The following is a 22,264-nucleotide window of genomic DNA, read 5'->3' as shown; positions in this document are numbered from 1 at the left end:
ATTTTCAAATTTTGCCCCCCACCAAAATTCTGTAGTCAGCATCCCTACACACGCATTTTCTTATATTTTATTAAGATAAATTCTCTCAGGTAAAACCATTGCATCAAAAGTTGTGAATTTTGTTAATCCTCAAAATTCAGAATGCCAAACTATGCTTCAGAGGGTGATCTCAAAGGATGTCCCAGCACCACTGGTATCTGAGATCGCCCATCACATACCTGAGCACCAGCCTAAGGATGACTTTTTAAAAGTCTTCATGGGGCTTCCCTGGTGGCGCAGTGGTTGAGAGTCCGCCTGCCAATGCAGGGGACACGGGTTCGTGCCCCGGTCCGGGAAGATCCCACATGCTGCGCAGCGGCTGGGCCCGTGAGCCATGGCTGCTGAGCCTGCGTGTCTGGAGCCTGTGCTCCGCAACAGGAGAGGCCACAACAGTGAGAGGCCCGCGTACCGCAAAAAAAAAAAAAAAAAAAAATCTTCATGACCTTAACTACTGAAGTAACTCCTTCTTTATAATTTAAAATTTCAGAAGATAAAGGAAAGAGGTACTGTTTCCATGGGATTATGATCATCAGACTTTTGGGAGAAGAAAACCCAGAATAATTCATTCACTCTTATTTTATCTACCAGAAGTATAAGAATAGATCACTTTAATCAAATTGGTATTCATTTATTAATTTCTTTTGTAATTCTCTAAACTTTTCTCAGACATCTACCAGCATATTTCCTTCTCGATCCCAGACCCTATTTCTGTGGTCATTTTGTCACTTTTTACAGTTTGGTATAATTTAATGTATTTTTACAGCTCTTTAAAGGGAAAAAAAATGCATGCTGACTTCGCATTAGATGCCATGCCTTATACCTGTACCACATTTTCCTAGCAGGTGGTTATCAATGTAGTCTTTTTTTTTTTTTAATTTTTGGCTGCATCGGGTCTTTGTTGCTGCGCGTGGGCTTTTCTCTAGTTGTGGCAAGTGGGGGCTACTCTTCAGTGCGCGGGCTTCTCATCGCAGTGGCTTCTCTTGTTGCAGAGCACAGGCTCTAGGCGCGCCGGCTTCAGTAGTTGTAGCAAGTGGGCTCAGTAGTTGTGGCTCGTGGGCTCCAGAGCGCAGGCTCAGTAGTTGTGGCACACAGGCTTAGTTGCTCCGCGGCATGTGGGATCTTCCCGGACCAGGGCTCGAACCCGTATCCCCTGCACTGACAGGCAGATTCTTAACCACTGTGCCAGCAGGGAAGCCCCAATGTATTCTTAAAGTTAGAGAATTTGGATATCATCTTGATGTATAGCTTTAATAGAGTACAGATAATTTAAATTTTAAAATAGAAACAAAGATATCAGATGCCAATTCATCTGTCTTCTTCAGGCCATTTATTTCACCTTTCCCTGACAGAGTGACAGTAAATTAGGACAATTAATCAGCTGGATTTATTGAATACTTGAGATCTTGTCTAAATTCCTCCATTCTCATAGTTAGAACACAAAGATCCATGCTCTTATGTGCATTTCTTTTGGCCACAGAAGCCTGCCTGATCTTTTACAAATTCAAAATATGATGGCATTCCTCACGCACTCATTTTGCCCAAACTTCTGTGCCTTAAACCCCTCCATTAGCTTCCCATTGTTTTTAAGCTAAAACCTAAAAGTTGTAAGATGACTTAGAAAACTCCTGCATGTTTGAGCTACCCTGGGAACCTCTCCAGTGTCATCTCCCCACCAATCTCTGTGCTCCAGCCCTGATTCCTCCCTCCTCCCCATAAGACTAAGCCAGATCCCCCCACTCTTAAGACGTAAACCTTTACTTTAAAGAATTCATATTCCTAGGGCTTCTCTGGTGGCGCAGTGGTTGAGAGTTCGCCTGCCGATGCAGGGGACGCGGGTTCGTGCCCCGGTCCGGGAAGATCCCACATGCCGCGGAGCGGCTGGGCCCGTGAGCCATGGCCGCTGAGCCTGCGCATCCGGAGCCTGTGCTTCGCAACGGGAGAGGCCACAACAGTGAGAGGCCCGCGTACCGCAAAAAAAAAAAAAAAAAAAAAAAAAAAGAATTCATATTCCTAGACCACTTCTCTGTATGACTTGACGCCTACCTCCTAAATACTTGCAAAAGTTCTGCTCAAATGTCATCTCATCCTTAAGGCCTTTCCTGACCACCCATTTATCATTTTAGCCCCTGTCCCCACTCTGGCACTCGCAATCCTCCTCCCTTGCTTTATTTTTCTTCAAAGCACTTCATCAGCATCTGACGTTATACAAATTTCACTTTTAGTTAAAAATTTTTTTTCGATAATGTAAGCTCCATTGGGGGAAGAAACTTTTATTGTTTCCAGTTGTATTTCCAGAATCTGTACAAATGTCTGAATATGATAAATGCTCAATAAGTGTTTGTTGAATGACTGACAGACCGAGTAATAAAATGGATGGATGCATGATGGAGGGATTAACGGATTGATTGATAAAGTGGGTCTTTTAGAATGGGGTATGAAAGTGTCTCAAGGAGTAATTACCCAGTGTTGGAAGACATTAGTGAAGTTTGAACCTGGGACAGAGAGACACAGAAGTCTTGTTCTCAGCCAACTCTGTGTGTGGCCTTGGGGACTGTTTCTAAGACTTGGTTTCTTCACCTGAGAATAGGGACAACCTGTCCTTCCTATTCCCAGAGTAATATTTGTGGAGACAAGATGAGGAAAGGGAATTGCAAGTCCTACGCAAAGCTAAACGTTCTTTAAATGTTGGTGTGTTATATTCTGTTCACCAGAGTACAATTGAGTTGTTCACCAAAATAAAATTCTAATGGAATAATTTGCACTTTAGCCTAGATACTGATGAATTCAAAAATTCTGATTAGTGATTGGTCAAGGGGAAATTAATGTGGAATATTACTATTTTACATTGTGATAATAGGCAAAATCATATCCTTGCTATCTATTAAGTTGGCACATTGGTACTGACCATCTTCTGAGAGATTCATGGTTATTGCCAAATGGTAATATTGAATTCATTCATTGATTCAGCAAACATTCTTCATCCTAATAAGCCTCCTTCCTTTTAATGTGGATTCCATGCAATAGCTTACACTGATACTATTTTCACTTACAAAAACATAACTGAAATCCAGGTACCAAATATTACCACTATTATTATATATTTTGGGACATTCTTATAAATATACTAAAAAATGAATATAAAAACTGTGAAAAAGAACACACAAAATTACTTCCATTTACAGTTAATATGATTGTGAATCCCCAAGAAACCACAAGTAACTCTAGCTAAAACTGTAGAATTAATTGGTTTTGAGTGGTGGAAAATAAAATATGTATGCGCAAATAGCTCTTCACTATATCAGCAATAGCTAGCTAGAAATTTTATAAAAATCCCATTTACAATACCTGTAAAATTATTTTTAAAAGAAACTAGAAAAAATTTAACAAAAAAGATACAAAACCCATATAAGGAAAGCTGTAATATTTGATTGAATATACAGAAAACAAGACCTGAGCAAAAGGGAGAAACATAGCAAATTCCTAAAAGAGAAGACACTAACATAACAATATACACGATTCAAAAATTAACCTTAAAATCAGTACTCGCGATGCTTCTTTGGTCATTTGCAGCCATGCAGAGTGGGAAAAAAATGTGAGTTGCCTGATGCACAGCTGAGGTAGAACTGAGTGTCACCCTGCCTTCTGATTTCTGCCCTTAGAGTATAAACACGTGTCCTTTACACAGTCTATCTTGTGCCATGTTTTTCACATTTTTGTGCTTTTTCTTGGTGACTTCACTGTTGCAAATACCCTCCAAACATGGTGCTGAAGTGCTGGCTAGCGTTCCTAGGCGCGAAAAGGCTATGATATGTCTTAACAAAAAATACGTGTATGAAATAAGCTTCGTTCAGACACGAGTTACATGGGTTCAATGTTACTGAATCAACAGTAAACATTAAACAGTATACATATATCTTTAAATAGAAACACATGGGGGTGGGGGATGGGATGAACTAGGAGATTGGGATTGACATATATACACTAATATGTATAAAATAGATAACTAATAAAAAATAGAGAAAAGAAACACATGAAAAACAAGATTATATATTGATAGGTTGATGAAAATATTCTGACCAGAGACTTCCAAGATCCTAACCCTGTGTTTCCCCCAGGAGCCATCGTTCAGTTTCCACTGATTCATTGTTCATGTGACTGCAAAGAGCATAGCTACCATGGATAATAAGAATGAACTGCATTTAAATTAAATGCATTTCCAAATAGAATCATGATGTTTTTTAAATAAGATAAAATAAATTTGAAGACATGTTGAAAGAATAAAGGTACAAGGATATTTAAAATTGTGGAAATAAAAAATAGTGAGAGGGGCAGGACAGGAATAAAGACGCAGACGTAGAGGATGGACTTGAGAACACGGGGAGGGGGAAGGGTAAGCTGGGACGAAGTGAGAGAGTGGCATGGACATATATACACTACCAAATGTAAATTAGATAGCTAGTGGGAAGCAGCCGCATAACACAGGGAGATCAGCTTGGTGTTTTGTGACCACCTAGAGGGGTGGGATAGGGAGGGTGGGAGGGAGGGGATATGGGGATATATGTATACATATAGTTGATTCATTTTGTTATACAGCAGAAACTAACACAACATTGTAAAGCAATTATACTCCAATAAAGATGTTAAAAAAAATTGTGAGAAGAGTTGTTCTTCAACAGGCGTTAAAACTTACTCTAGAGCCACCATGACCAAATAATATAGTATAAATCATAAATGGGTATATTGATCTGAGGATAAGAATACAAAATTTGATTAATGATCCAAGCATAAATGAGAGCCTAACATATGAGAAAGGTGGTATTTCAGTTCAGTGGAAAAAGATGCCTAACTGGCTATCCATCAGGTATCCATTGTTTTGCCCCATAAATGAAAATAAATTCCAAATTGATTGAAGTTTAAATGTAAACATGGTTTAAAATAAAAATATTAGAAAAATTTAGGAAACCTGGGGTTGGAGGAAACCTTTCGAAGCAAGACAACAAAATAAGGAATCATGAAGTAATAGAAAAACACATATATATGATGACATGCGAATGTAGACATTTTCTCATGGTAAATGATATTATAAACAAAATCAAAACTAAGTCTCAGACTTGGAAAAATATTTTCACTAAGAGGATAAACTGTGCTATGGAAAGGTCCCTACAAATTGATAGGAAAAACTGAAAAAGAAGAAGGAGAAGATGAAGAAGAGGAAGAGGAAAAGAAGGAAGAGGAGAAGGAAACGGAAATAAGGAAGAAGAAAATGAGGAAGAGGAGAGCGACGGCGAGGAGGAAAAGACTCCAAGTATATAAATAGGCAAAATCACAGAAGAGGAATTCCAAATGGCCATGAAACACACAAAGATATGCTCATCTTAACTAGCGGTTAGACAAACGCCAATTAAAGGAACAATGAGCTATTGTCACTTTCTTTAACAGAATGGCAAAGAGTAAATGAATAACGTCCAGTGCTGGTGAACATGGAAGAAATTAGGTGCGCTGGACATTTGGTTGAAGTACAAATGGCTATAGACTTTTCAGAAAATAATCTGAAAAATAATTCATCCAATAAATCTTTAGTGAACACTCTTCTAGGCACTCGGGATATATCAGGGAACAAAAGAAATGAAGATCTCACGGAGTTTTCATTCTACTGGGGAAACTAGACAATTAAAAATAGGCATATACATGAATTATAATAATATATTAGGAGCTAAAAGTACTAAAGTAAAAGAAAGAAAGAAGAGCCAGGTAAGAGAGAGCAAGACTTAGAGGGAGTGTTGGTAGCAAATTTAAACTGAGTGGTCTTAGTGGTCCTCAGTGAGAGGTGACATTGGAACAAAGCCTTGAAGGAGGTGAGGGAGTGAATCTTACAGGTACCTGCAAAAGCATACCGCTAACTGAGACTGCCAACTGAAACACACACAGGAGTGTGCCCGGCAGCTCCAAAGAACAGCAAGGAGGCTAGTGTGGCTGAATGGAACGAAGGAGGAAATATTGACAATAGCCTAAAGGGGGCAGCGTAGAAGCAAGGCTATATAAATATTTTCCTAAATTTTTTCCTAATGTTTCTATTTTGAATTTTAATTTAAATGTTCAACCCATTTGAAATTTATTTTAGCAAAGGTCTAGCTTGCTTTCTTTCAGATGGATAGCCAATCTATCTTTTCCCACTTCAATGAGATACCAACTTTGTCACATATTAGGGTTCCTTATATACTTGAATCAATTCATAAAATTTATATTCTCTTCCTCAGATCTAGAGGTCACTTCTTGTGCATATACTAGATGTATGGTCATGGTGGTGCTATATTAAGTAGAAGGATAAAGTTGCTGCCATCTGAAATGGGGGAGGCTATCGGTGGAACAGGGGAAGATCAGGAGTTCAGTTTGGAACATGTTAAGATTGACGTGTCTCTCAGACATCCACATGGAGATGTTGAGTAGGCAGTTTTCCATTCGTGTCCGGAATTTGGGAGAAAGTCTATTGGAGATCAAATTTGTGAATTTTTGACATACATGTTTTCTTTTGTTTTTGTTTTTTTTGTTGCGATACGCGGGCCTCTCACTGTTGCGGTCTCTCCCGTTGCGGAGCACAGGCTCCGGATGCGCAGGCTCAGCGGCCATGACTCCCGGGCCCAGCCGCTCCGCGGCATGTAGGATCCTCCGGGACCGGGGCATGAACCCGTGTCCCCTGCATCGGCAGGCGGACTCTCAACCACTGCGCCACCAGGGAAGCCCGACGTACATGGTTTTAAAAGCCATGGGATTGTATGAGATCACCAAATAGACAGTGTAGATGGAGAAGAGAGGAAAACTGAGAACTGAACCATGGGACACTCCACATGACACAGTTGGAGAGAAGGTGAAAAACCAGCAAGGGAGGCTGAGAAAGAGTGATGGATGAGGCAAGAGGAAAACCAAGAATGAGGAATCCTGGAAGACAGGTAAAGAGAGTGTTTCAGGGAGGAGGGCATGGTCTGCAGTGTCAAATGCTGCTGCTGGGTCAAGTAAGAATTGACCTTTGGATTTAACACTGAGGAACTCATTGATGACCTCAAAAAGAGTATTGTAGGACAGTGGTTGTAGAAAAAAATCAGACCAGAGGCAGTTTAAGAGAGAATGGGAGTTGAGGAATTCAAGATACCAAACAAGAAAATTCTTTCCAGGATTTTTCTTTACTATAGAGGGAACAAAGAGCTAGTGTAGGTAGTAGAGTATCTGAAGTTAAGAGAAATGTTTGGTTATGACGGGGACAATAACGGCATGTTAGTATACTGAAGGGGATGAGTTTGTAGTGGGAAAATTTGATGATCTGGTGCAAGAGAGGGGAATTGTTGGAGCAATGTCATTCGGCAGCCAAGGTGGGATGGAATCTATGCACATGTGGAGAGATTGGCTTTAGAAGAATGGTACCTACTAAACATAAAAATGTACACAAGATTTGGCCCTTGATCCATTTTTGGAACTCTGTCCTATACGAATAAGAGCATTACTACATAGAAAATAAGATAAATGTTGTAGCATTGGGGGGGGGCACTAAACAAACAAACTGAAGATACACTGGTAGAAAAATGGTCGATTATATACGATACAACATGCAAGAGAACATAGTGAATCTACTTAAGGACAAATTTTAGTACCTATCTACTATACTAGAGGGCATTCATCATCATACATTAAGAGAAAAAGGCAAGTGGCAGAATTATGTGTATGGAATGATGCCATTTTTGTTTCAAAAACAAATTCAATATGTACTTTGCTGTTTGTAAGCATCTGTATGAATGCAGAAAATGGTGTTGAACAACCCCAAGGTGTTAAAATGATTTGAGACAGGGTAGGAATAGAGTGTGTTACTCAGAAGCTGTGTGACAAAGAAGTCATGGGTTATGCTTTTTTCTACCCCAAAGTGCCCACTCCTTAAACACATAATTAAAGTGTACCAGAGTAATCGCTTCTTTCCCTATACTCTCATTGCATTCTGTAGAAATAATCGCACTATGTCAGAAATGATTGTGTATTTGTCTGTTCATTACATGTAAAGTCTCTGTGAGCAGGGAGTTCTCTGCTTTTTTTAAAAGAAGTCTTTTTATCTGCAATAACTCAAGATGGTAAGATGCTTCAAATAGTTTTTGAATAAGGGAACGAAATTAAATGGAATTGTATAAAATGGAATATGCCTGACCTTAAACTAGTCTACTCTATTCTATGCTCTTTTAGATATGCCATAATAAACACACATCTGCACTTAGAACCCCTAGTATCTGACCTGGACAAGATGACCTGGGGGATTTTCTGTAGTCATCCCTGAACTTCTCTGCATTCTCATTTTTAGATTATCAAGAAGGAGGGAAATGGAATTTTTGTTCCTATTATTGGCTATTTAGCTCTGTATCAACTAAGTAGTTGGAAAAGAGCACAGAGGAAAAAGTTGAACTACTTTATTGCTATTTTTGGATATTAAATTGACTAGCTGATTTGACATTTTTTCTAAAAAGACTCTCCTCAATGTCATACCTGATCATTAAAAATTATTACAACCTCTCATAAAATTCTATTTTTGTAACAGGCTCTCCATTCAGTACAATAGATCTGAAACACCGAGGTATGTAAGTCCAACTAGACCAGTAGAAACAGCAGCCACAGAGGCCTTCAAACAAATACCTCAAAGAGTATCTCTGGCTCAACAAACCAACGGCAGTAGCACACATCATCAGGTGAGTCCGAAGGGGAAAAGAACAATTAAGGCACAATTAACGGATAAAGTTTAGCTTTGAGGGGACTCTTCCCAAGTCTACATCCTAAAGGGAAGCTGTATTCAACTTTGATATTTTTAAATTACTCCAGTGTCCGTAGATACTAAGTCTCTGCCCGAAACTTTTAAATATAGCTTACTTACAGACAAGGCTTTCTTCTGCCCACAATACCTTAACTTGACTCTTCACTATCTAAGATTCGATGTAATTAAAAAGTAGGGAAAAAGAGAAAATTAGTTCATCCGTACATAAAGAAAACGTTCAGGAATTTTCAAAGGGAAGAGATGAGAGAGGAAAGTGAAAGAAACATAAGAGGGAAGAAACTTTTTTTAAAAATCCCAGTGAAATTTTTTTCATCAAAGGAATTAGAAATGCTTCTTTTTTGTTGTTTTTTTAAGCATACAGTCTGCAACTCCTTTATCGTGTTTTCAATCAGTTGTTGACTTGCCCTCCCATGTGCAACTCCACTTGTAGGTGTCCCTTCATCATTGTAATCAGTACAGTCAGATCCTAAGGGAGGTCTTCAAAATATGATCATCTGTGATGTTTTTCAATCATCAAAGAGAAATTAGAGTTCTCATACTGCAATTGTTCCTGGTAGAAGTGTGAAGAGGAGAGTAAGTCTTGTGACCACCCAGGAATGAGCAGCCTATGCGCTGCCTCTGGGTGAGGTTTTTCAGGTCTGTGTGCGTTTTCATCAGCAGCTCATGCAGCTGCACCACTCAGACACCCCTCATTGCACATCCAAGAACGCCTCTGGCTGGAGTGCCGGGCAGAGAGCAGGAGTTACATGTGCGGGGACAAATGAAGAGCTGCTCCATTTCCTGCTTCGAATAAAAGAAAAAAAGCCATTTTCCCAATGCGACAGTTTGTTTCACTTTAACATTGCTTTGTTCTGAGGCAAGAAATTTAAAAGAGGTTTTGCTTTCCCTCCTTTATTTCACTTTCTTTTTACTCCCTGTCACCTCTTTCTCATTTTTAAAGTTGCTACAGCCTATCTTTTGTATGTAATACATTTCTTTCTTTGATTAAAAAGAAAAACATTTTTAATTATACAAATAAGACCTGAATCTGTTTGCCTTAAAGAAAGTTAAAATATTACAGATAAGGGTAAAGTCCTTTTTAGCCATAATTCCCAGCCCACATCTGGTCCCGAGTTTTCCAGAGGTAATCTCTTTGGGGTATATCTTTGCAGACCTTATACTATGCATCCAAATATTCAAATATTCGTACGTGTGTGTGCCCAAAGAGGGCAAATTGTTAGTATCTATTAAACTTGAAACCTGGGAACCTTGCACATGTATGCACAAGGAGGCATGTACCACTTTGTTCATTGCAACATTGCTTATAATTCTGAAAAGTTGAAAATAGCTTAGTGTCCTTCCATTGCAAATGACTAAATAAACCATGGTATCTATTCTCTGGGTATACCATGGTAGGTCCATATGTGCTAACCTGAAATGCTTCTCAGTTGCATAACGACATGTACCATATGATAACATTGATATTAATGATGTAAAGCTCACTGATTCAAAGTGATCTATGCTAGGCATGTAGACACTGTTTGAATATTTGAATGAAGAAGCAGGCAGGCACTGGTCACTCAGAAGGGCCGCAAGGAGCATGTAACAACCAGAGAATGTGACTTCAAGTCTGTAGCTCACTTTTTCTCCCTTCCCTACTCTCTTCCTCTTGTAGGCTGTCCCTATGGAAGAATGTTCTCAAGGTGGCCAGTCCCTCTTCAGATCATTTGTAGGGAGGAGAAAAGGCCACAGAGTAAAGCCACAGCTGCTTATAAATGTAGAGTAATGAAATCCAACCTCCCATTCAGATGAGTGGGTGCCACGGGCTGGTACATGGTACCCCAGGAGCCTGGGCCAGGCTGGGTCAGGTCAGGACTTGCTCTTGGGGTGCAATTCAGGAACCAGACTGTGATTTGAGAGATAAGGTTTGGTGAGAAAATCCTAAATGAGAACTGAGATGATCATTGTTAACTCAAAGAGACCTGGTGAATGCAAAGAGTAGTGATGAGTCCCAGTACACAAGCAATGGAAAGATAAGAAACTCTCAGTAGAAGGTGGAAGGTAGAAGTGAAAGATTTCTTGAACCAAGAGAAATAAAATAACCCAACTGCTTTTTGCAGATGCCTTTAGAGAAGGAGATGTTCTGAGCAGCAGCCTAACTCGGGCAAAAGACTACTGTGACTTTTTATTGTTTTTTTTGTGTGTGTGGTACGCGGGCCTCTCACCGTTGTGGCCTCTCCCGTTGTGGAGCACAGGCTCCGGATGCGCAGGCTCAGCGGCCATTGCTCACGGGCCCAGCCGCTCCGCGGCAGGTGGGATCTTCCTGGACCGGGGCACGAACCCGTGTCCCCTGCATCGGCAGGCGGACTCTCAACCACTGTGCCACCAGGGAAGCCCACCAGTCATTTTGTGAAAAAGAAATTTTTTTGAAATATCATTATCATGTTATTATGAATTTTTAGGAATATGGGTTAAATTCAACCCAAAGACTTATTTTCTCTATTTCTCGCTTCTCTAGACCATAGTCAGCATTAGGAATGAACTGTGGAGGACTCACGAATCCATTAATGCTCTCCATAGGGACAGAAGGTAGGAACCACGTGTGGACAAATACTAACAGCAGAGACACATCAATAGCATTTTGCTTCGCTTTTAGAGGAAGAAATTCTACAAAGTTTTTACAGTGCTCTTTTTTTCTCTTTAATTGGAAGACATTCCTTAAACAGAGAAATGCTATGATTCCAGTATGAAGGTAAAAGGGGGCTTTGACTCTATTTGAGTAGTTAAGTATAACTAAAACCACCCAGATAATTACATTAAATTTGGGGTTTTGATTGAGTGATTTTATTCCTTGAAATTTGGTTAAGCATTTTCAGTGAAGTATTGTGTGTGTCTTGTGTGTGTCTTATGGCTTCTAAAATAAATCAGTACATTTCTCCAACAGTATCTAACTTTCTTAAAGATTTACTAGGCTGGCTGGAAACTGTCTACCATCTTATTGTGTCTCAAAGGACTAATTATTCCTTTAAAAAATTATTTATTTATTTGGCTGTGCTGGGTCTTAGTTGCAGCAAGCGGGATCTTTAGTTGTGGTATGCAGGATCTTTTAGTTGCGACATGCAGGATCTAGTTCCCTGACCAGGGATGGAACCCAGGCCCCCTGCATTGGGAGCGCAGAGCCTTAACCACTGGACCACCAGGGAAGTCCCAGGACTGATCATCCCTTGAGTTCCTGTATCATGTTGTCATTCCTTTAGAAGACAAAATTCCTGGCTCCTCAATAAGAAGGTCCCCCTGAGGGAAGACCTTTGTTTGCAGGCACAATGCTTGGTATCTAGTAGATGCTCAATAAATTAATGAGTAAATATATACTAATAAATATGTATTAAAATAAAAATAGGTCATCAATAAATTTACCGAGCATCTAATATATATGTGTATGTATGTGTGTATATATATATATATATATATATATATATATATATATATATGATGAGATGTGCTTCATAATGCAAAGGTATGAAAGGTAACGAACATTTTAAAATTCTGTGATAACTCATGAAAAGAAGCTTAATAACACTTTTAAAGTAATTTAATAATAATGTAAATGTTAAAAACAATTTTGATCTTTTTCATGGTATAAGAAAAATAAATTAGAAATAAAATTAAGGAAAATAGTATAGGAATAAAAAGGCAATTTTGAAACTTAAAATGTAGAAATAAAAAGGAAATTTTGAAATTTAATTCTTTAAAACTTAATTCTTAAAATAATTACTTCAAACAATTATTTTAAACTAGATGATTCCCTTTTATATAATTCATACCCACTACATACACCATTGGTCTCCTAGTAAGATATTTATCAACACAAAGAATACCAGTGTGAGCCTGATTAGTGAGTAAAATCCATGTGAAGGCTTTATCCTTGTTCCTGTCTGCCCCATTATTTTTATCAATGATTTGGTTAAAATAGTAGAGAGCATGCTTCTCAAATGTATATGACATGATACCAAAAGGCATAGATAATAAGCTAAATGACAGTCTTGAATCACTAAGATATCATAGTCTGGAATAGTGGGACAATTAATAAAGACCAAATTTTAAAAGATTAAATGCAAATCCTACAATTATAGGCCCAGGTTCACAACAAATAGCGTGGAAAGACCTGAGATATATAGTCAACCGTAAGTTCAATTACAGCCCACAATTTGTCACTGATGATTTAAAAAGCAATGCAGTCTCAGACTACATTACAAGAAAGAGTATCATTCAATTATTAGTTATCTATTTATTACTCTATGCTAGGTGCTGATCAAGAAAAGTAATGTTCCACTGCTCTGTGTGCGATTAACTCGCCTGGTGAACTAACTTGCCTTTGTGTTTATTTGAAGACCTGGTACATGGGAGATTCAAGCTCCTTAGCTCCAAGAAGCAGAACTGCATATAAAGATGTAAAAGTTTGGAAAGACAGATTTCAGGTCATTTGAAAGGAATTATTTCTCAAATAATCTAAACTGTTTTGTTAACAGTGGATATTTACCTTGAAAGTATGGGGCTCCCAGTTGCTGGAAATATTGGCATTGGGTAAATCATGTTCACTGGAGACTCTCCAAGGATTTCTCCATTAAAACAAACAAACAAACAAAAAATAGAGTAGAAAAGAGCTGCACTTCTCATAGGGCTTTCCCTACTTTCACCTGGATTGTGGAAGGATGGGAACGCATGTCTTCTAGATGTTCAAACATGGTGGATGGGCCAGAAAGGAGGAAGGGGATGTGGGTGATAGACAGCATGGGAGAAAGATAAACTGATGTCACTACTGGTCATAATAAGCACAACACTCTAAGTATAGAAAATACTGTCTAGAGAGGCCTTCTGAGAATGTTTCTTTGTTGTCTGCTATATAAAATCCCTGGGCTGACTCCTTTCTGAAAAGTCCATCATAAAGAAGTGCTTGAAACTCCAATTACAATCAAGGATTTTAGAATCAGACTCCTCTTTCACCTGTGTGGTTGCCTGGAAGTTTGAGAGCCATCTTTTAGAGATGCCTGCTTTGGATAGGAGCCCCAGCTAAATTCCAAGACCTCTCCAAGATCTGTGGCAATTAAGAATTTCAAAGGCTCTAACATTGAGAAATGTTGTTGCATTTCCTACCAGGGAGCCCATTTCTACAACTTCCACAAATATGACCACAGCACTGGTCAAAGAATAAGACTGTACTTTAGAAAGCCAATTTTCACTGTATACATACACTGTAACAGGAACTAGTTTAGGCCTGGGCCTGGGGATATGGCAAGAAGCAAAACAGAAAAAAAGTTGCCAGAATAAAGAGACAATAAACAATTAGTAATAGAGTAAGTAATAGAGTAAGTAATAGAGTAAGTAAGATATAAGTAAAATAACAAGTAAAACAGGTAGCATGTCATATAAAGTGACTGTGCAGTAGTCTGAAGGCTCGAGACTAAGTCAAAATCTAAGATCGCATCATGTTCTATAGCAATTAGACATGGCAAAAATCCATGGAGACAAGGAGATGGGAAGGACTAGGGGAGGAGATGGGAGGTGATGGAGGCGAGGTTAGGAGTTCTGGTTTGCAGTTTCAAGTAGAGCAGTGAGGGAGAGGCTCACTGAGAATATGATGGTGACCAAAGACTTAAAGATGAGGGGATGAGCTGGGCGAGAACCTGAGGGAAGGAGGCATTGGGGGCCAAAAGAGCCAACTCTGAGGGCAGAACATGCCCAGTGTGTTCGAAGAGTTGCCAGAAGCTCTGTGTGGCTGAAGGACAGACAGTGAGTAAAAGAAAGCAGAGATGAGGTCAGGGAGGGAAGCGGAGGGTCTTGGCCATTTTGTTCAGCTTTGGCTGCCTCTATAAGGACTTTGGTTTAAGGCGGGGAACATTGGAGGGCTTTGAGCAGAGGAGTAACATGATCTGATTTATGGGTTTTCTTTGTGGTTCTTTTCTTTAAATTTTTAAAGATTTTTTTTTTTTTGGATGTGGACCGTTTTTAAAGTCTTTATTGAATTTTTTTTACAATATTGCTTATTTTATATTTTGAGTTTTTGGCCGCGAGGCATGTGGGATCTTAGCTCACTGACCAGGGATTGAACCCATATCCCCTGCATTGGAAGGCGAAGTCTTAACCACTGGACCTCCAGGGAAGTCCCCTGCCTTATGTTTTCAAAGAATTACCCTGACTACTTGGTTCATTCTGAAACCAGTGAACAACTAGACTTAGGAAGAGAAACCAAGACCCACAATTCACAAATTGCATCATTGTTCCCTCCCTGTGGTCTTGGTCGGGTTTTAGGTATTTAGCCATGACATGTATGCTATCATTCTAAATGGAGTGTTTCTGGACAAAAGGATAATGAATAAAGTCAATATTCACATTTAAGGAGCTGCTGAAGGTATGCTGTCAAAAGTAATCCATAACATGCATGATGAGTTTTTGAAAACACCTCTAAAACCAATGAAATTCTTGGGGGAATTGTGTATATAATAGACACGAAGGACAGCCGTACATGGTGAACAAACAGTTTAAAGCAGGATTGATCAATGTTAGGTAATAGTCGAGGCACAGGCTACTCTGGCATCTTCTCCCAGAGAGGACCCAGGGTACATCTCGCTAAGGCTCTTGCATCTTGCTGTGCTGATCTCTTGCCCTTCCAACCCACTCAGACCTGTCCTCTTTGCAGGCTCCTTAAAAAACAGTTAAACCAATACAAAGACAAGTTGCAAGCCATATATGCCTGCCAGGAAGAAAAAAGTTGCAGATTTGAAACAAAGATTCACGAACTCACAACCAACCAGGACAGTCTGTGGACGAAGCTACAGCTAATGGGACAGAATCTACAGGTATAGAATGTGGGAGACACTGGCCATCTGGGCCATCTGGAAGTCTGACCTAGAATCTTCTGGCTGAGGGTCGGCTGCAGCCTGAGGCTTTGCACCTCACTCTGATCAGCCTCTTCCCTTTCCCTCTTCTCTCCATACCCTGACCAGCTCCCCTTTTCATCAGCCAGACGATATCTTCCACTTTTGCGAAGGAAGTGCCATTGGGAGAGAACAGCATCGGTACCATTTAGAGACAATAGACCTGGGGCAAAGGGGTTCTTTATAGCATTGAGCCTTAAACCTTTAGTCTCAGCATCCCTTTTAGAGACTTACAATTTTTTGAGGATCCCAAGGAGCTTCTGTGGGTTATATCTATTGCTGTTTACCCTAATCAAAATTAAAACTGATAAGTGGTTTTAAAATAAATTTATTAACTAATTTGAAAATGCAAATAATAAATCCATTATATATGGAACATTTTTAAATAGTAATTATTTATATATATTTAATGAGAAGACTGGCATTGTTTTACGTTTTTTACAAATCTCTTTAATGGCCGGCTTCAGAAAAGACAGCTGCATTTTTCCTAACTGCTTCAGCATTTGATCTGTTGCAAGATGTTCTGGCTGAAGAATATGAAAACATATGGCCTCACACAGATTTGCAGTTGAAAAAGAGAGGAGTATTTTAACAGCCTTTTCAGATAATTGGAGACCTTCTTTGATACTACACCAAAACATGATCAATGATTGTTTTTTAAAGGATGGTTGCAATATTGAATCTGAAACCATGTCTCTTTCACACCGTGTTTCATTAAAATACAATATTCTGTTGGGCTTTTTGAATGAATCTTCTACCCAGGCATGATTTTATACCATCATACACTGGTCATTTGGAAGTTCACCAAGCTATGCCGAACTTCCTAATGCTCACCCATTTCATTATACAAGAGTTTTAAAAATCATTTAAAAATCATAAAAAATCATATTCATTAATACTACCATGAATCTCATCAGAAAAGTCTTTAAGAATTGGAAAGCAAGCAAGCTCATGGTAGTGGATGCAAGTTTTCCAAAACTCTAATTTTTACTTAAAAGCTCAACTGTTACAATTGGCAACACATATCATTGTTTTCCTTACTATCACAGTCTCACTTCATTCATTTTTGAAAAAATGTTTGCCAAGTAACCGTCTAATTCTTTTGCACAAGAGGCAACTTTTATATTTCAGTAAACATAAGAAGTGTTTTATGCATACTTCCCATTTCATCACATATAATATTAAGAAGACATGTGCTACTAAGAAAAATAAGAATTTTTGCTGCACCTTCAAGAATAGTCTTTTTTTTCTTTTTTATCGAAGTATAATTGATTTACAATGTTGTGTTAGTTTCAGGTGTACAGCAAAGTGATTCAGTTATACATAAATACATGTATTCTTTTTCAGATTCTTTTCCATATAGGTTATTATGAGATATTGAATATAGTTCCCTGTGCTATACAGTAGGCCCTTGCTGTTTCTCTATTTTATTTACACTCGTGTGTATCTCCTAATTTATCCCTCCCCGCCTTCCCCTTTGGTAACCATAAGATTGTTTTCTATGTCTGTGAGTCTGTTTCTGTTTTGTAAATAAGTTCATTTGTATCATTTTTTTTTAGATTCCACATATAAATGATGTCATATGACATTTGTCTTTCTCTGACTTCACTTAGCATAATCATCCCTAGGTCCATCCATGTTGCTGCAAATGGCATTATTTCATTCTTTCGATGGCTGAGTAATATTCCATTGTGTATATATACCACATCTTCTTTATCCATTCATCTGCATCAAGGATATTCTTAAGAGGAGCTGCCTTTTTCTTTAACTGCAAGTGCACGATGGTAAGAATACCATCACTACTAGCACTGCTTGGTGATGCTACCTTGATGTGCGGTAAACACCAACAACTTTAGCTTTACTTACTCTTGATTTTGCACCATCAGTGCAAATGTCAACACAATGAAGAGACAAATAACCTCTAAGTGTTATTGTGAAAATAATTTTGACCTCATGGACCCCTGAAAGGGTCTCGGGGACCTCCAGGAGTCTGTGGACCACACTTTGAGGGCTGTGCTTTGTAGAGAGCACACCCCCCAGATATTATTCCTATGACTTATTATGAAACCCCTCACAACATACCTACCTAAATGGATCATTATGAATGTTTTATTGTCATACTTTTTAGCTATCAATCCAAGATATCCTGACATTTCCAGATATTCCTTATGATATTTTTAGAACCTGAGCTTTCAGAACCTAGCGTTTTCCCAAATTCCTTGTGATTATTCTCTGTGATGTTTTAGAATCTGAGCTGTTCTACCTTTAGGTTGACATTGAATTAACAGCATAAAATAAAATTAATATCAATGTATTTAGAGACAAAAAAATCTTGCATTAAAATGTCCTATTGGAATATTAAAATTTAATGCATAATGAAAAAGTAAGATAAATGTTCATTTCTTCATAAATAAAGTTTTCTTTACCCAGGCAGTGTTGCAGCCCCTTCATCCTTCATCTTCCTGGCAAAATATGGTTGCCAAGCGTGACCATGGAAATGGTGAAGAAAGTTTTCAGAGGGGAGGAGAGTCTTCCCAGATCAAGGATGCCACTGAGGATGGTTCAGAAGAGGAAACACTTCCTAAGTCCACTGTGACTGATGGAAGTTACCAAGGTCCAGCACATGCAGAACATGTTCTACCAAACTCAGAATCACCAGAGGCCATTTTGCAGCCAAGGTCAACGCAAAGCACCAGGGCACGAAGCCAAGCACAAAAGACCTCGAAAGAAATCTTTAGTTCCCTACCCAGTTCCCAGGAAGGACTGCTGCAGGACGCCTCCCAAATTGCTCCTGCTGAAATGAACAGTCCTGCCCTGGCACCTGTGGAAAGGAAAGGGGCAGTTAACATCCAGGAGGGAAAGGATGAGCTGGAGGAAGAGGAACTGCAAGAATTGTTGTCAAAACTCATGGATGCCTTCACTCTAGAAATGCCTTCAGGTAAGATTTTACACAATCACTAGAGATAGTGATGGCCACGGAGTTAGGCTGCCTTTTAAAACACTTGATTCTATAGCTCTGTATTAGCCCTACAGCTACGATTCATCTAGTGGGTAACAGAGTTGTGAGTCTTTTGGACATTAGTAATCTCTCTGAACTTGATTTCTAGTGTTGCCTAATTGATGGGGTTATTGTGAGAATTAAAAGTGATAAGCCATATGAAGTTTTAGTATAGCACCTGGCACATACCAAGAATTCAATAAATACCTATTATTTTGTTATTGCAATTGTTATTATCAATAGTACAAAAACATATATAACTGGGCAGCCTGATGTTACCATTTAAAAATGGGATAAGAACGATGCTCTCTTTCTAGATAATTGATTAAGGTCTCTGTATAATAATACCATCATCATCATCACCTTCGTAAGTTATGTCTCATTGTTAAACCTAAAGGCTCTTTTTATTAATACTTCTTTATTATAGCTATCCTGTTTTACAGTGACATTGTCTTATTTATAGAGTATTTTGTCATCTTAATATAGCTATATCTGTATCCATTTCTTTTTAAGAAAGTGTAAGATCTTTTATGTTGGAGTGATCATATAGAGACTGGTGATAAAACAAGGATAACATTCTCATGCATTTCTGCATCAAAGAAGGCCTACCCAAAATATTTCTGAGTTGGTGTATTAGATTGCTAGGACTGCCATAATGAAGTATCACAGATCAGGTGGTTTAAACAATTAAAAAAATTTTTTTCTCACGCTCCTGGAGGCTGGAAGTCTGAGATCAAGGTGTCAGCAGTGTTGGTGTCTTCTGAGGCCTCTCTCCTTGGGTTGTAGATGGCTGTCTTCTCCTTGTGTTTTCATACCATTTTCCCTCTGTGCATGTCCCTATCCAAATTTCCTCTTCTTATAAGGACACTACTCATATTGGTTTAGGATCCAGCCACATAAACTCCATTTCATTTAATTAACTCTTTAAAGACTCTATCTCCAAATATAGTCACATTTGGAGTTACTGGAAGTGGGACTTCAGTATATGAATTTGGGGAGGGAGACACAATTCAGCCCATAATAGTTGGTGAGCTATAAAATGGGAACATGATAATGTCAGTTATATATTGAACTTGGTAGAGCCAAGTCAATGAAGTAATTACTTGGTGATTCTAAAAATATCTACTGTGAAGAGAGTTGGAATTATAATCCTGTATTAGAGAAAACAAGATCGCAAAGATACCAGAAGCATGCTCAGGCTGCCTGAGACAAAGACTGGATGAGAACTCCCTGTGCCTGATTCTTGGGCCAACACAAGATTCCACCCACTTATTTCCATCTAAACATCAGTGGGGTCATGATGAGTATTCAAAGCAAAGTCAATATCCACTTGACCTTTTTAGGAAAATTTCACATAAAAATTTGACTTTTATTTTAGAAACTATTTTAGGATTTCACATATTCATCTCATTTTTATTTTTTGTTTCTCCAATTGAGTTTATGAAAGCTGTTGATTTTTAAAATATTGTATTGGGTCAGCCCTCACAAATGTAGCAGGCTATATTGTACATTTCAGATTCCTAATAGATTAGGTCTACTACACATATTTGGGAGACAATATCCCAGCACTGCATGCAGTTTGATACCTAAAAGATCCATGCATATTTTAAGTAACTTTATCAAGGTCTATACATATAAATGTATCTGTATCTATATATACACCCATCATTATATCATTTAAAGGGAAATCATGAAAAGGCAAAATTTATTTTTAAATTCAGATAATGCAATAATGTATAAAGATGCAGTTAGCATTATCCAATCTTGTAGATAATATAAAAAATATATTCTCAAAAATTTACCTCTGCTTCCATTTACAATTTAAATAGAACCATTGAGATGTTTCTGTAGGTAGTATGCATTATTACACAAAAGTGCTTATGATATTAGCAGGGAAGTGCATCTTTCCCTTTTTGTTATTATACTGCATTGTATACTTTGTGATAATTCAGTGAGTACTAATTGACAAGATTTAAATTTATAGTTATTTCTTTTATATCAGTTTTATTTCTTTGAGGCTTTTAAGCATAGGATCTATGTTAATCTTCATGGCTAATATCTACATTTATTAAACATTGCCATTCTTCATTCAAATATTTCTTACTAAGTTTGTATCCTTATTCAATCAGGTATTGAATATGACTCTGTTTGTAAACTCTACTTAGCCACTGGCAATATGGATTATAAAAATACACCCCATAATTTATGCATGCTTATCAAAATCACAGCAAACGTAATCAGAGACAGAAATGTGATAACCACATATATGAAGATGTGGAAAGGCAAACAAACTAAATTAAGGTATTGGTCATTTTTGTTTTATTTCTATCTCTGTTACAGATGCATCAGATAACAGCAGGAAGTTTCTAATCGTTTTACTGCCCCTGTTTTTTATTTTTTAATTTGAGAATTGTTGGAAAAATTAGAAAGATCTAATGTTTGTAATATACTAAGATTTGCTCAGACTGTCAACCTATTCACCCAGTGTGTGATTATCCTAGTAGCTGACTAGCTTTTTGAATTGGAGCTTTGCTAAGGAGTCAACACATTTTGGAAATTAAGATGAACTTTATATGACTTAAGACTTAATAAGACGAAAACGGCAAAGCATGATGGTCAGTTTGGGGGCAGTTGCTGACATTAACTGAATAGAGTCTTTCAATATCAAGATCTAAGATAATAGGATCTCAGGAGACTCTGAGAGCTTAATGGAAAAGAGAAAGTGTGTAGAAGTGGTTCCCCAAACCTCTTTAAATTCCACATGTTGGACTGAAAATCAGTAGCAAACATTTTGTTCAAATTTGCAGTAAAGGAATTAGATTTGAAAGAACATCTAACACTACTTGCTTCTGTGGTGACACACACAAAAAAAACTTAATGCTCTAGTCTTACTTTCTCATTAAATTATTTTCTTTCCCTTTCTGAGTGAAATTTCCTACTTATATCTCTGAAATTCTTTCCCCAGCTTCTCTTCCATCCCTCTTTGCCATCCGTTTACCACAGTAGGTTTCAAGGATGAGAAGGGAAGGTGAGGGAGTGATGATGGGATTAGCAGGGCATGGTTGAGGGTGGGGATGTGGAAGAATTATTCCTGTTCCTTTCTTCCCAACCTGCAACCATCATCTAAACTATTATTTTAAATAATCAGAAGATAAAGTTTGGACTTTAGCAGGTTATAGAAAAAGAAAGAGCAGTGCTTTAGCAACCACAGGTAAGAGAAGTTCAACACTGGATCTTTATCTCACCTACTTAGAAGGTAGACTTCTCAAATGCTGCCTGGGAATCCTAAGGATATATACTGAACGCTTAGTGAATCTTTCTCTCTCTGATATATATATGTACATATATATATACACTCACATATATATATGAAAAAGTAGAAGTAATTTTTCTTGATGGGAAAAGATACACAAGAGTTTCAGCATTAAGCTCCATGAAGGTAGAAAAAAATGTCTAGTTGGTTCATCCTTCATTCACTCATTCATTCAACAAATAGTCATCAAGATTTAATTA

General features: G+C 38.1%; 1 protein-coding gene across 1 annotated transcript in view; it reads left to right on the top strand.

Moving 5' to 3' along the window:
* DYTN (dystrotelin) overlaps window positions 1-22,264 on the top strand; it is a 50,846-nt gene that overhangs the window by 25,605 nt on the left and 2,977 nt on the right. Inside the window, exons 10-11 of the mRNA XM_004262803.3 lie at window positions 15,516-15,675; window positions 18,184-18,691. Of these exons, the coding sequence (XP_004262851.1) occupies window positions 15,516-15,675; window positions 18,184-18,691 (668 nt within the window). The remainder of the gene's footprint in view (window positions 1-15,515; window positions 15,676-18,183; window positions 18,692-22,264) is intronic.

Source organism: Orcinus orca, chromosome 7 (genome assembly GCF_937001465.1).
Source record: "Orcinus orca chromosome 7, mOrcOrc1.1, whole genome shotgun sequence".
Lineage (NCBI taxonomy): Eukaryota > Metazoa > Chordata > Mammalia > Artiodactyla > Delphinidae > Orcinus > Orcinus orca.
The sequence above is the reverse complement of the archived record's forward strand: the minus strand, read 5'-3'. Positions and strand labels throughout refer to the sequence as shown.